The sequence below is a fragment of the Pituophis catenifer genome, unplaced genomic scaffold (assembly GCF_029215685.1).
Source record: "Pituophis catenifer annectens isolate HBS135680 unplaced genomic scaffold, rPitCat1.0.hap2 SCAF_2, whole genome shotgun sequence".
NCBI classification, from domain to species: domain Eukaryota; kingdom Metazoa; phylum Chordata; class Lepidosauria; order Squamata; family Colubridae; genus Pituophis; species Pituophis catenifer.
Window position 1 is genome coordinate 226,404,770 of NW_027256882.1, and position 14,307 is coordinate 226,419,076.

Below are 14,307 nucleotides of genomic sequence, written 5' to 3' on the forward strand. Positions count from 1 at the left end.
ATGTCGCTCCCATTACCACCCGCGCGGCCGCACTCTGCGCCAGTTGGAGCCTCCGGGTGCTCCTCAAGGGGAGCCCCATTAAGTTAAAAGAGTTTGTAGTTTTAATAGTTTTTACTGGTCTTAAATTGACTGAAAATTGTATCTTCAGCAATTGTGATCAGAGATAACTCCAAAAGTAGAGAAAAGGTGACTGAAAAGCCTAATACTGCCCTGAAGCTACAGATTCACTGTTCCTCCTTAAGATACATGCATTACCTCCTCCTTTTGAATTACGTTGATTCTAGTTTTGATGTAAGGAAAAGCATGCATTGTGGTCAAAATGGTCTTCCTCTTATATTGTTCACTCAGTTCTCCTCGTGGACGTCCATCCTGAGTAAAAGGGGTGGTGTACATAAATCGTCGAAGATCAAAGTTTTTCTCAAAGGGGGTTACTCTGTCTTTCATCTCATAGTCATCAAAGTATGGTTCCACAAAAGTAATTTGTATATAGGCCTGGGGAGAAGGTAAAGTGGGTAAGTCTTATGTGTTAATTATTATTATGATTCATCACACAGTGAGCTAGATATTTAGACTGGATTTGAGATTTTTATCTATCTTTGGACTCCTTCCCAAGGATCTGAGACAGGCAGATGTTGTTTGATGTTGCTGAAGGTATTGTCACAGGATGTAATTATTATTATTTGGGGTCTTCACCTCACTATTGCCTCCTGATTACTGCCTGGAGTTGTCCTTGTTTATTTTTTAGCAAGGTTTTTCAGAAATAGTTTGCCCTTGTCTGCTTCCTAGGCAGAGAGAGAGAGAGAACAATGGCCCAAGATAACTCACTTGGCTTCATGCCCAAGTTGGGACTACAACTCACAGTCTCCTGATTTCCAATGCGATGCCTTAACAAGTAGGGCCTTGTAGGTTAATTATTATCAAGCCTAAGCTAAAGAGAGTCACACATGGAAAAGAGAAGGTATTTGTTGTACTTGCTCTGGATCCTATTCTTATTTAGTTGACATTCATTAGCAATCCAGCCCCCACCGTGCAAGACTGGATCTTGAAGACCACTTGCAAGACTGAACTCCAGTCTCTTTCTGCCATACGATCCTGGAATGTTCACCAGAGGCATCTGGATCCTGCAAGACTATGCTGGTGCCTTCCCAGACTCTGCTCCCTTTTCATTTGGACAAACTTGTTGTCTTAATTTAGGTTCAGACTTTAGGAGCTTTTAACGGCAAAATAAAAGATTTTTAACTGTAAAGTTAGAAGTAGTGTTACCATACCTTTCTGGGATCTAACTTCTTCTTTTCGACAGGAATAGAGTCTTTGATCACAACAATGCGATCTTCTCCAAAGCATTGACCATAAAATCCCTGAGAAGGAAACAAACTCATGAATATAGGTAATACGTACACACACGTCTACGAAATAAGTCACGTGATAAGATGAAGTGCAATTTAAGGTACTATTTTTGACTTTTAAAGTCCTACATGACATGGGGCCAGACTATTTGAGGGACCACCACTCTCCGATTACCTGAACACATCCCATCATATCCAATAGAGAGGCAGGATGATATCTAGGAGATGAACCTTTTCTGCTGTAGCATTTCTCCTCTGGAAGTTCAGAGAGCCGTGGTGGCACAATAGTTAGAATGCAATATTGCAGTCTACTTCTGCTGACTGCCAGCTGTCAGCAGTTCAACAGTTCGATTCTCACCGGGTCAAGGTTGACTCAACCTTTCATCCTTCAGAGATTGGTAAAATGAGGGACAATATGCTGACACTTAGAGAGGACTGTAAAGCATTATGAAGCAGTATATAAATCTGTGCTGTTGCTATTGCTATTCATCCCCCTGAAGTGATGCTAGTCCCAATCCTTATAGCTTTCTGAAAAGTTCTCAAACATGCTTTTTTCATCAGGCTGGGGAGTCTGTGGAAACAAGGTGGTCATTCATTGGCTGCACCACATATAATATGCTGATTTTAACCCCCTTGTGATCTTGTACTTATTTATGTTTAATTATTTAAGTGTTTAGGTGGTTTGACAATAGGTTTAAAAGAAGAAAAAAAAAAGGCTACCCAAGCTATAATGAGAACCAACATACTCAAAGCAATAAAAGGACAAAAGATTAAATGCATCCAAGGAGTTGGTGTGGTGGACTACAGTATATCCAGAAAATAGCAGAAATAGCAGAGTACATTTTATTGCATCATGATTAAACACCTGCATGTCTAATCATGCTCCTGATTATGGCCAAAGGCTCACCCATCACATTCCACGCATTTAGCAAGTGAGTTTGGCCACAATTTTTCTTGGAAAGCAACCCCTCATGCCTCCTGAGCCATAGCCAGCACCTCACAAATCTTATCAAAGGTCTCAACTCATGCAAAGTAATTACACAAGTGAAAAGTCCTCATTCTACCCTAGTGAGTCAATTATTAGTTCACAATAATATGAACAAAAACTGCTGCCAATATCACAGCAAGATCTCTTCCCACCTTGAGCAATACTTCTTCATTGGTTTGTGGAGAGAGAAGAAAAAAAGCAAAACTGTTGTTCTAATGCTCAGGTTGCAGCTTCTAAAGGTCACCCAATCTATCCAATGAATTCAAGCTCCTTGTCATCTTATATTTTATCATCATGTATTGTATGACAGGTGTTGGAATACAGTGTTCATGTATTTTGTACAACTACAGCAGTATTCTGTAGAGGTATACATTTTTCAACCAGTAGATGGCAGTATTCATAAATTTGTAGTTGTATCTATGGTATACTCTACTCTATGTCTTCTCTCTGAATAAAGTTTCCTGTTTCCTGTCCCAGTTAAGCAGAAAAACACATGAGGACTGTGCACTGTTTGCTCTGTAGGTCTATATATAGAATTTCTAACAATAGGATAGCAGGATTCTCCTTAAAAAGCCTTAGCTTTGGCCATTATATTATCCTAGAATATATTCAGCTCAGAACAAGTCAATTATTTATGACAGGAAAATGTTTTTTTATAGAAGGAAAGAATTAGAAAAAGTAGCTGTGCAGATTTTTTAAAACAGTGGTTCTTCCTAACATATGGGTCTTTTATATTGTTTAATTATATTTTAAGATGCAAGTAATACCTTATATTATTTGTATAGAATGGTATTTATACAGTATAAACTAGAGATTATTAACAGCATGATATTTAGCTAACTCGAACTTTTAGGAGAAGGGGGGAAAGTTTATATGAATATCAACTGTGGTTTCTAAAATGTTACTGTTGATTAACATAAAGTTGCTAAAATTGTATATACAAAGCTAAGTGTAGCAAAGTATATTATTGTGTTATATGTTTCTATCTTAAGCTTAATAATACTAAAATCTCCATTGTGTTACTTGTTTAAGCATATTAGAAAAGAGAAAAACAAAAACAAAATGAAAAGAAAAAAGAAAAAGAAAGGGAAAAATAAAACTCCTAAATGTAGGTGGTTTTTGACTTCTCTTTATACCTTGACTCATTTGTGGTAATTATAAACCTTTAGGACCCATTAAAAACCACAGTGTGTTTATTTTTGCCTTGCTGTCTGATATAGAGAGGTAGGGAAACCATTCTTTGAATTTGGCTAAATTTCTGTTGTGAAATTAGGCTGTTAATTTTGCCATTGCTGCATATTGTCCAAGTATACGTTTCCAGGGACTTCCTAACAAATTGAACTCTTTTCTTAGCAGTGATTTAAATCACCCACTTTCTCTTTTCATACTATCCATCTCCATCTACTTGTCAGTCACTGGGGCTCTTAGTACACCATTTTTCTCACCTCCTATCACTCAAGCGTCCTCTCATTCTTCTGCTACAAATCCCTGAAAAGGTCAGAATTCCTCTGCAGAATCACAATCAAGCAGGCACAACCAAAAGAACAATTTGGGAGGACAATGACTCTGTCAAACTAATTTGTAAATCCTAAATGCTAGAGCACTGCAATGTTTGGTTTCCTCATTCTTACTATTCAAACACACATTTCTGCCATTCACTAATTATAAGTTCTTAACTTTCATTTCAAATCCTGAATCCCTGAACAAAATCCATGAGGTTTTATTGGTTTTGTTTCAGTAGAAATTGTTCCTTTTTTTTTTTTTAATTTGATTTATATGCCGCCCTTCTCCGGAGACTCAGGGCGGCTTACAATGCGTTAAGCAATAGCCTTCATTCTTTTGTATATTTTATACAAAGTCAGCTTATTGCCCCCACAAACTGGGTCCTCATTTCACCTACCTTAGAAAGGATGGAAGGCTGAGTCAACCTTGAGCCTTGGAGAGATTCGAACCAGCAGAAATTGCAGGCAGCTGTGTTAATAACAGGGTGCACTAAACCCCTGTACTATCAAGGCTCTTTATTCTCATGAGGTAAAGGAGTAAAGGGGTAAAGGAGTGAGGACTAATTCATCTGATATAAAAAGTTAATGTATCTAGTTTCCCTTGAAAAGCTCACTAATTTTACAGGGAAATTTTTCATATTAAAAAAAAATCCCACTGTATCCTCTCTTTGATGTCCCCATTTTTTTTTCATTGCATCCTGAGCTTTTCTACTGCTATAGTTCCCCTTATTTATATGACCACTCCTTATTTAAATGACAAATGGTAACTAGAGGTAACTAGAAAGCAATGGAAACTGTAAGACTAAACGCTTTCCAATTTATAAAGATCTTTTAATGTTTAAGTTGAGCTAAACTCCTGGGTTCAAAATAATACTTAGTGAAATAAAATCTCCAGATCTGCGTGGATTATAAATCCCAGAATACCAGAAGGCTTTGTAGGGGCTGCTGTCCCATTACAATTGGGGGGGCATGACATTGGGTAAGATTAGTTTAGGAGACTATAAACAAAATTATTCCTTTACCATATTTCCATTCAGTTTATAAAACTGTATCTTTCTGAATACTCTTTTGCTACATTTTTTTTATTACAGGTATAACTACCTACCTCCAATCGGTGAGATATCTCAGGAAGTTTGGTTATGGCAGGCTCTTTATAAACAAATTCCTGTTCATCCAGATCTCCAAAGATGGCTCCATAAAAACCAACACGGAAATAGGTCCCAAACATTCTCTTTTGACCCTGATTGATGATTACAAAATCACAGAAATAAACCTGTCTTTTTGCAGCAGTTTTCCAAAGAGCAGTTGTATTTTACTTTTACATGTATCCTAGAAGAACTGACTAAATCAGGGGTCTCCAAACTTGGCAATTTTAAGACTTGTAGCTTCGACTCCCAGAATTTCCCATAGCTAGCTGAGGAATTCTGAGAGGTAAAGTCCACAACTTTTAAAGTTGCAAATATGGAGAGCTTTCTGTGTGAAAATCATTTCCTAGAATTTTATTGAAGATGAATTTGGCTATTCTGCTCCCAATCACAACACTATCAACGTTAGCTACTTGTTTTATTACCTGATCAAAAATGTGTCTGTCTTTATCTCAATCAATCAACCAAAAATTTGGAGCAATTTACATAAAGAATTACCTAGTTTGAAAAAAAAAAAGGTATGTCTCTTAGTTGAATGTAAATATTTACAGAGCACTTATAACCTTACAAAGCTTTTTAGCTACTTGGGGAAAAACATTGGAGTGGAATCCTATGCTAATAGAAATAGCATAGCAGACAGGTATTTATTGAATAGCACATCCTCATTAAAGTGAAATTTTAAGCAGGGGGAAAAAGGGTTGTACAGGTAATCCTCAATTTATGGCCACAACTGAAACTAAATATTCTGTTGCTAAATGAGACAGTTGTTAAGTGACTTTTGCCCCTTTTTATGACCTTGCTTGCCACAATTGTTAAGTGAATCACTGTAGTTGTTAAGAGAGTAACACAGTTTTTAAATGAATCCGGCTTCCCCATTGACTTTGCTTATCAGAAAGTCACAAAAGGTGATCACATGGCCCTGGGACACTGCAACCATCATAAATATGAGCCAGATGGCAAGCATCCAAATTTTGATCACATGACCATTGGGATGTTGCTACGGTCATAAGTGTGAAAAACAGTCACTCTTTTTAGTGCCGTTGGAACTTTGAATGGTCACTAAATGAATGATTGTAAGTCAAGAACTACCTGTATTGCAAATATCCTTATCTTCCTAATCAATATACAAATACTGTAGCCCAACAACAGAAAAAGTACCTTATTTATTATGCTCTCAAAAGCCTTTTGGAGTTTACTGTGAACAGAAGAAAGCTTCCTAAAGTCTCGATTTGTTTCCAAAATGGGGATGACAATCTTGTAGACCTCATTGACAATTTCATACAATCCTCCCTTGTGGAAAGAAGAAACATTTTTTTAAAGACTTTCAGTCATCCATCAGAAAATTACCACATTTAGAGCATCATGCCTGACTAAGAAATGTTTGCTCTGTTGTACATTATTTTCCCCAGTGAAGCCACAGTGACAAGGCTCACATGCTCACAAACCTTGCGTTTTTACACCATGCCAAACAAAACCAAGCAAAGTGCACCTCTGCTTAATGCACTATATAAATCAGATCACTGCTAATGTGTAAAGTCTCATTAAGGCTGTTCTCAATTCAGACAAAATTGATATTGGATTTGCTACAGTTTGATCTAAAAGGATACACCGTGGAATATGAATGGTGACTATATTACTTTACTACAAAGTGGTATTGAAATGAAATTGTGCTCCCAAGTGACTGAACCAGGGGTGTCCAACCTTGGTAATTTTAAGACTTGTGGATTTCAATTCCCAGAATTTCCCAGCCAGCCATGCTGGCTGAGGAATACTGACAGTCAAAGTCCACAAGTCTTAAAGTTGCCAAGGTTGGACACCCCTGGACTAAACAAAGAAAGAAATATACTTAAAATTTACAGAGCTTCATGTTCACTTCTTTAAACAAAGAAGCCAATCAAAGCCTTTTTATATACCATGAATGCAACAGCTCCCTCATGTATCCACCCACTTTAGGTTTTAAGCCATTTATGTTTTTAATCAAGCAATGCAAATAAGCAGAACATATATATTTTAAATTAAACAATGCCATTTATTAGGAAGTATTTCTTTGTTGCAGTATCATTGTTCTAAAATAGCATCCCCCTGGAAATGCATACGGCTCCCTCTCCACAACTGTTCTACAAGTCTTTGAAAAGCTGGATTGGCTCTCAGGCCTGGCGTTAAGATGGCTGTCAAACCTCAGTTAGTTTTCTTTTGATACATTGGATGTTCTGGATGTGCATGACTTTTACTTTCATTTTATTGATCCTACTTTTAGAGATGTAAGCCGCCTAGAGTTGCAGCAGCCTGTAAATCCAATTAAAGACATATATAAATAACTAAAATAAATAAAAGAGGGTGTACTGCTTCTCACAGTGTTAAAAAACTCAGCAGCATTTTCCAGCAGTCCCACCAACCCGTGCTCTGAGAAATATCTTCCCGAGCAAACTCCATCTTCATCTGGAGACAAAATATGATCTGAAATAGCAGACTCTTCTAGGACATTGGAGGAAATATTCTGAAAAGGAGAACAAGAAGTTAGAGAACGGACAACTCTAGATATTGTATTCTATTGGAAATCTTTCTTTATTCCTTTTACTTTTTGTTTTATATTATTAAAATATAATCTGGCAAAAAGAAAAAGAAAAAAAACCCAAAATTTACTGACAAATATTCAATTTTTTTCTTCATCTCTCATAACTCAAGCAATAATATATCTGGATGCTCATTTTCAGTTTGTATTGGAAAACATAGTTTGCCCACCAACAGTCTTATTTCCGAAATAAATCATTGATTTTAACTGAACTTTGTATTAAGGAGAGGAATTTTTGCAGTTAAATATCCTATCTATAATGATTTGCTTATTAATTCATCTGCTATATAACATGCTATAGTTTCAGAATTTCATTTGAAAACATATACATAGAAAAACATGTTTAATAAGATTGCCATGTGCCAGTTTTAAAGTATTCAGGGTGGCTTTCGAAACTGAAGAACATGTATCACTGCATAAGGAACACTACAACACACTAGAAAGAAGACTGAACTTAAGGTAAGAATGGAAAGCAATGAACACAAGAGAGTTTAGGTTTGTCAAACTTGGAACATGTGGGCCTTGGATGTGCACATTTATATTCTCAATAACTTCAGATTTGGACAAGGGACCATATCTCTGCCCAGAGCTCTATATCCCTATAATAAATAAGAAGAAGATAGGGTAAATAGAGTAATCTTTTTTACAAATATCTGTGTAGTGCTTTCTCTTCACAAGTCCACTGCTTTGGTAGCATGCTTCTCCTGATTTGCATTCTGCTTTGTTAAGATTCACTCTTAACAGAGTGAATAAGTTAGGACTCACTCTAACTTTTTTTTTTCTGTTCAGTCGTGTCCAGTTCTCAGAGACTGCCTGAACAAATCCTTTCAGTTTTCTTGGCAAGGTTTTTCAGAAATGTTTGCCTCCTTCCTAGCGCCAGGAGGAAGTGACTGGTCCAATGTCACCCAACTGGCTTCTAATCCAAGGCAGGACTAAAATTTATGGCCTCCTGATTTCTAGCCCGATGCCTTAACCATTACAGCAAACTGGCTCCCTACTCTAAATTAGGTAACTTTTAAATTGATACTTTGCCTATTTTGGTGTGGCATAGAGCTACGTACTAGGATGGAACAATAAGCTTTTGGATTTCTAAACTAATTATACTGAATTTGTAGTTTTCAGTGTGCAGATATGTTGCATACATAGAAAAGATTTAAATCTTACAAGCTTCTTATCTGCCTAGAAAGATTCATGCAGTACCAATAATGAGAAGTAGGCTCTGGTTCTCCCTGCTTTATTTCTGCAATCTGCTTTGACTACTGGTTTTTTTCCTGTCACCCTTGCTAAGCTTCAGTGAATGTACTTAGCATTTGTGGGATCAATCTAGCTTAACCCAGGACATTACCTTGGTTACCCAGAAAAAGACTTTCATGAAATGGAGTAATTTGCTCCTACCTGGAAAGTGACACTTCCAACTGGCAGATAGCTATGGTCCTCTAACATGCTCAAATATTCTGCCACAAGTGCAGCAGCATGAATGAGGCACATGGCAGCCTCTGTGTAGCATTTCTTCTTGGTGTGCTTCTCTGCCATGTTCTGAAGCCAGGTAAGCCTTAAATCAGGTGAAGTCTGATACCCTTTGGCAATTCTAAGAAAATAACGTGATAAAAAGAATGTTTTGTTTGGCTTTTGATTGAATGATGAACAATATCATGTTATTAGATCTTGAAGCATAGCATCTGGCTTGAAAATGGAAAGTAACTAGAAAATAATATTCCATAGAATTTCTCAATCAATCTCTTTTACTACTAACATTATCCCAGAACTGCATCATAAACATCTCTTTCCTTAGGTTCGGTAACACATTTCTAATGTTCTAATATAGAGTTTTTTTAATGACACATTTATCAATAGGCTAAATTCCAAAGGTAATTTTAATGAGCTTTTTACCATGTTGCTAAAAAAGAATAATCCTCAAATTATCAGATAATCCTCAAATTAGGATCATAAGTGAACCTGCCCATCACCGTCATAACTTGTGAGGATTGTAAATTGAGTCACCCTGATTTTACAACCTTTTATTGTGGTGATCATTAAGTAAATGCCAGGGTTGTTAAGCACACCCATGTTGTGCTATGGGTTGCTTTTGCTGAGAAATGGAAGTAAAGTCCAGCTTTTAACAAAATCATTCTAAAACCTGGTCATGTGACCATGGGATGCTGCAAATTACTGTAAATGAAGCCTGGTTGTTGAGCACCTGAAGTGTAGTCACATGAATGTGGGGGAGGGGAATTCAAATCTGGGTCATTAGTACCCCAGGTAGGTCAATTATAATTTTTATGAGAAACTATGCTATAGAATCAATTTATTTTTGTCGAATATATATACCGGTAAAAAGAATTTAAAAACTTAATAAAATCCTAGATTAAAAACTTAATAATAAAGAACCCTCTTCTCCAAGGAGGATGCAATAACCCCTTCAGAAAAATAGATATTCAGTACAAGACATCAAAAGTCTCTAAACTAGAATCTAAACTGTAAGTGATCTGAATGTTAGAAAAATGCTAGAGTTTTCAACCTGTACATAAGATCCATAAGCATCTCTGGGTCTTCTTGAAACTGTCGCATTTTTACTGTGTCTGATAATATGCAATTCAGATTGTGCAACAATTCTTCCACCTAAATAAATTTAAACAAATTTTCAGTTTTCCCCCCACAGATTCCAAAAAACAATCACTAATAAGGAAATGGAACCCCCCCTCCCCCCATGAAGAATATTGAAAACGGAGCTTCAGTTTTTCAACACCACCCAATACAATTGGAATCATATAATATAACTTCTAAAATATTACATTTCTTTCTTATTATATCATGTAGCAATGTTCCTCGAGGCACTGCAAAGTGAGCACAATTAGCAGTGTTTCACTTCCAGATCAAAGTAATCTTATTTGAATTAGAATATATCATCATAACCAATCAGGATAGGAATTCATCCTTTGCCTGAGGACTCAGCTTTTGTATTCTTGCTTTTTGACAAACTGGGAATCAGATCAAGAATATTTCCATTAGCAACAGTTTCCTACTTCCTCCAACCTGCTAAAATAGTACTGATAGATTGGGGGTGGGGGAGTCAAGATTATTACATGATAGCCTGTTTCTAAAACATTAAGGCTTTTCGGTTTTGTTTGCTGGCTCACATAAGCCAAGAATGAAAGGAGACAGGGACAAAAGACATATTTATTAAGTTGATATATTACTGTTTTATTCCTCTGGCTCTTTTAAATGTCATTCATGTCAGGCATCAATGGCACTATTTTTTGGACCTTCATGCCAACCGTTCCTTAACTAAATACTTATGGTTTCCTCTTTTGCCACCATTTTTTATTACCAATTACTTCATCCTCCCTCTAGGGCAAGGGTTTCCCAGATTTAACAATTCTAAGACATCTGGATTTCAACTCCCAAAATTTCCCAGCCAGCCATGGAAGAATTCTGGGAGGTGAAGTCCACAAGTCTTAAAGAGGTTGGACACCCCTGCTCTAGGGTAATTTGCAAAGCACAGTTTTGTAGAGTTTTTGTAGAGGTTAGATGCTTCTTCCTTGCTTTAAGCAACAACAAGAAAAAAGAGCACTCTAGGAACTAGCAATAAATAATCCCACAGTATTTTCCCTGAAGCTTTTCTAAAAATTATTGGCGAGATTAGATATAGCTTTGATTGCTGAAGTAAGTGCCTTTGCTGCTGTTTTTACCTATGAGTAAGCAATACGGGTTTTGCCCAATAAATTTACCTAAATATGGAAGACGTAAATTAATGCAAAAGAATTAAAGGTCACAAAATACCTTACCTGTCCTGGGAGCAAAGTTGATTGCATTTCTAAATCTTCCTCTGCATATGCCAAAATGGTCCGTAATGACCTTCTGAGATATTCTTCATTAAATTCTGAAGTCTTACCAACCAGAGATGCCAGGGACATTGTCACTTGCATTTTCACTCTTGCAAAGTTCTTTTATAAAAGAGAAAAAAACCCCCCAAATTATTGATTATGCAAACCAGGTGCACAGATTTTTTCATTAGTAGAAAGTTCCTATGCATGAGATTTAAAACATTCACAACTTTCTAGTTCCTATACATAGAATTTCTTAGAATTTCCTCTTGAGTGAATGAGACAGAATCCTTATTTCTGAGACAGTCCTATTGAACACAACAACAGAATCAAACTTTATGGAAGTTATGCTTTGTTTATTTTGCATAATGGCATTTCCTTAAATTATTCTAAGTTCAAGTTGAAATAATGAGGTTGAGATACAATTAAATATTGAAATGTATGATATTCAAAAATCCAACTTATGCTGTTATTTCTTTCTATTCTAGTTGTACATTTGAAATTAAGTAATCCTTGATAGTTTACAAGATTATTTTAAATACACCATCATTCTAAATTCTGAATTTCATAGTTACAACACTGATCGGTGTAAAAATAATTATTAAAAATATGATCTTCATCCTACCCACTACCAATTTTCCCAAATCCCCCAAAGCAATGCATGGAATACAGACAGGCCTTTTCCAACTGAAAGTGAATCCCTTTGCAAATAGCGAATAATAACATCTGGTGCATGGACCAGATAAAAAGAACTGAAGAAGGAAAAATAGATGTTAATTATCCTATAAAACATAAGGAAAGTGGAAACACAAACTGTGATTCAGGCCATGACTAGAAGAAAGAACATCATCTCTACTCTTACACTGCTGGAGCTGAAGCTGTATCTCATCAAGAAGTAAAGGGTGGCGCAAGCTTGAACGCGAGTAGTGTCAATACTGCTACTGCAGTGCTGCAGGACTTTCTGGCACAGATCAGCACATTGCTCTACTTCTTCTTCAAAGAGCCACTCGCCAAACTGCAGGAGAAAAGACTGTCAAACCAAACAGCATTGGGCTCTTCAGTTGGACCAATTAATGACAGGTGATTATAGAAAGAATCGTTGCATCTCCTTTAAAATCCTCCACTTTTATGACTGTAGGCCACAGGGGAGCGGAGGTCACCATGAAAGGATTTATAACAATAGTAAAAATAAAATACCCAATCAAAATATTTTATAAGGAAGACAGATTTCCATTATACAGGTAGTCCTTGATTTACAATGGTTCATTTAGTGACCATTCAAACGGCACTGAAAAAAGTGACATGACCATTTTTCCTACTTACGATCATTGCAGCATCCCCATGGACACACAATCAAAATTTGGACTCTTGGCAACTGGCTCATATTTATGACAGTTGCAGTGACTTGGGCTCATGTGATCACCTTTTGTGACCTTCTGACATGCAAAGTCAATGGGAAAGCCAGATTCATTTAACAACCATTTTACTAACTTAACTGCAGTGATTCACTTAACAACTGTGGCAAGAAAGGTCACAAAATCTGAGCAAACCTCACATAACAAATATTTTGTACAGCAACAGAAATGTTGGTCTCAGTTGTGGCCATAGTCACCTGTAGTTCTGATGCCTTCAGGAAGTTATTAAAATTTGGAAAACGATTTAAAAATTACATTTGATAAAGACTCATTAAGCTCTTTTATAATAAGGCTATTGCAAGCTATTTTATATGGTATGTCATAAGACAAATATAAATACAGTAAGATACAATAAGATCTATAGAATAATGAGCAGTCTGCCTATGGAAGTTTCAATGAAGCGTATAGAAGACCTCTCTTATGGGCAGTTTAACTGGTTATCCTGCGCATTACAGAGGGCTGTGTTACATAATCTTTCTGGTTGCTTTCATTTTTATAATTCCATGATTCAGCAGATACCAATCTAGTCTGACATTCTGTTATCCTTAATGGCTAAGTATAGAGCAGGAGAAACACAGTCCTTCTATTGCTTCCTGTTCTTCAGTTGCTAATATATTGAGACATGCTGTTTTTAGTTCTGGAGATAACATGTAGGCACCCCTGACTAACGAACTTGGTGTATACATAATGCTGACTCTGTAAACCACTTAGAGAGGGCTGTAAAAGCACTATGAAGCGGTATGTAAGTCTAAGTGCTCTTGCTCTTGCTATAAAACAAATATATTTTTTTCTACTTGATGTTTTTTCCATACCTTGGAAATTGGAACTCATCAATTCCACTTAATTGTTCATGATGTGTGTGACCTATTCTCTGCAAAAAGCCAAGTTGAGGGCCCTTTCATTCCAACTACAATGTAACATTATGTGGGAATGGAGCTGAAGTTCCAAACAGAGTGAGAAGAATGTGAAGACAAAATAAAGCCAATGCTTACCTTGACAATTAATCCTCGGAGGGTTGCAAAGCAATGGGTCAAATAGGTTGTGCTCTGATCATAGCTCAGAGAATTTATGAGGACCTTCAACACACCTCCAAAGATGTTCATCTTGCAATCCATAGCTAATGTTGCCTGTTGAAAGGAAAGGGAGACTTCTTAGGGGCTTTATGGCATACAATATTGGTCCAATCTTGTTTATTGTGGCATGATTTGCAATCCTACATGCTTTGGGGTTACGTTTATTCATTTAGGAATAATGCAGAACTGTTAATGACACATTTTTTTCAGTTTTGACGTTTTTTATTTCTGAATTTGTTTCATGCTATGATCTCGCCTGAAATCTTTTAAGATGAGGGACAGTGAAAATAATTTTAAATGGAAAAAAGTATGTAAGACATCTAGTAAACAAAGTTTATGCCTCAATATGTTCTCATCCTCTTTTCTCTTTGATGCTATTTATGCTGCTGAGAACAAAATATGAGATTCTATAAACAATTTAAATTTCTACGTTTTTAATTAA

The 14,307-nt window shown here is 36.4% G+C and overlaps 1 protein-coding gene across 1 annotated transcript in view; it reads right to left on the reverse strand.

The window, feature by feature from the left end:
• Nucleotides 1–14,307, reverse strand: part of DOCK8 (dedicator of cytokinesis 8) — a 94,938-nt gene that overhangs the window by 4,872 nt on the left and 75,759 nt on the right. The window contains exons 35-44 of the mRNA XM_070938629.1: nt 13,785–13,919; nt 12,240–12,392; nt 11,339–11,497; nt 10,072–10,172; nt 8,949–9,141; nt 7,335–7,478; nt 6,140–6,271; nt 4,942–5,076; nt 1,269–1,358; nt 256–492 (exon numbers count right to left, since the gene is read on the reverse strand). Of these exons, the coding sequence (XP_070794730.1) occupies nt 256–492; nt 1,269–1,358; nt 4,942–5,076; nt 6,140–6,271; nt 7,335–7,478; nt 8,949–9,141; nt 10,072–10,172; nt 11,339–11,497; nt 12,240–12,392; nt 13,785–13,919 (1,479 nt within the window). The remainder of the gene's footprint in view (nt 1–255; nt 493–1,268; nt 1,359–4,941; nt 5,077–6,139; nt 6,272–7,334; nt 7,479–8,948; nt 9,142–10,071; nt 10,173–11,338; nt 11,498–12,239; nt 12,393–13,784; nt 13,920–14,307) is intronic.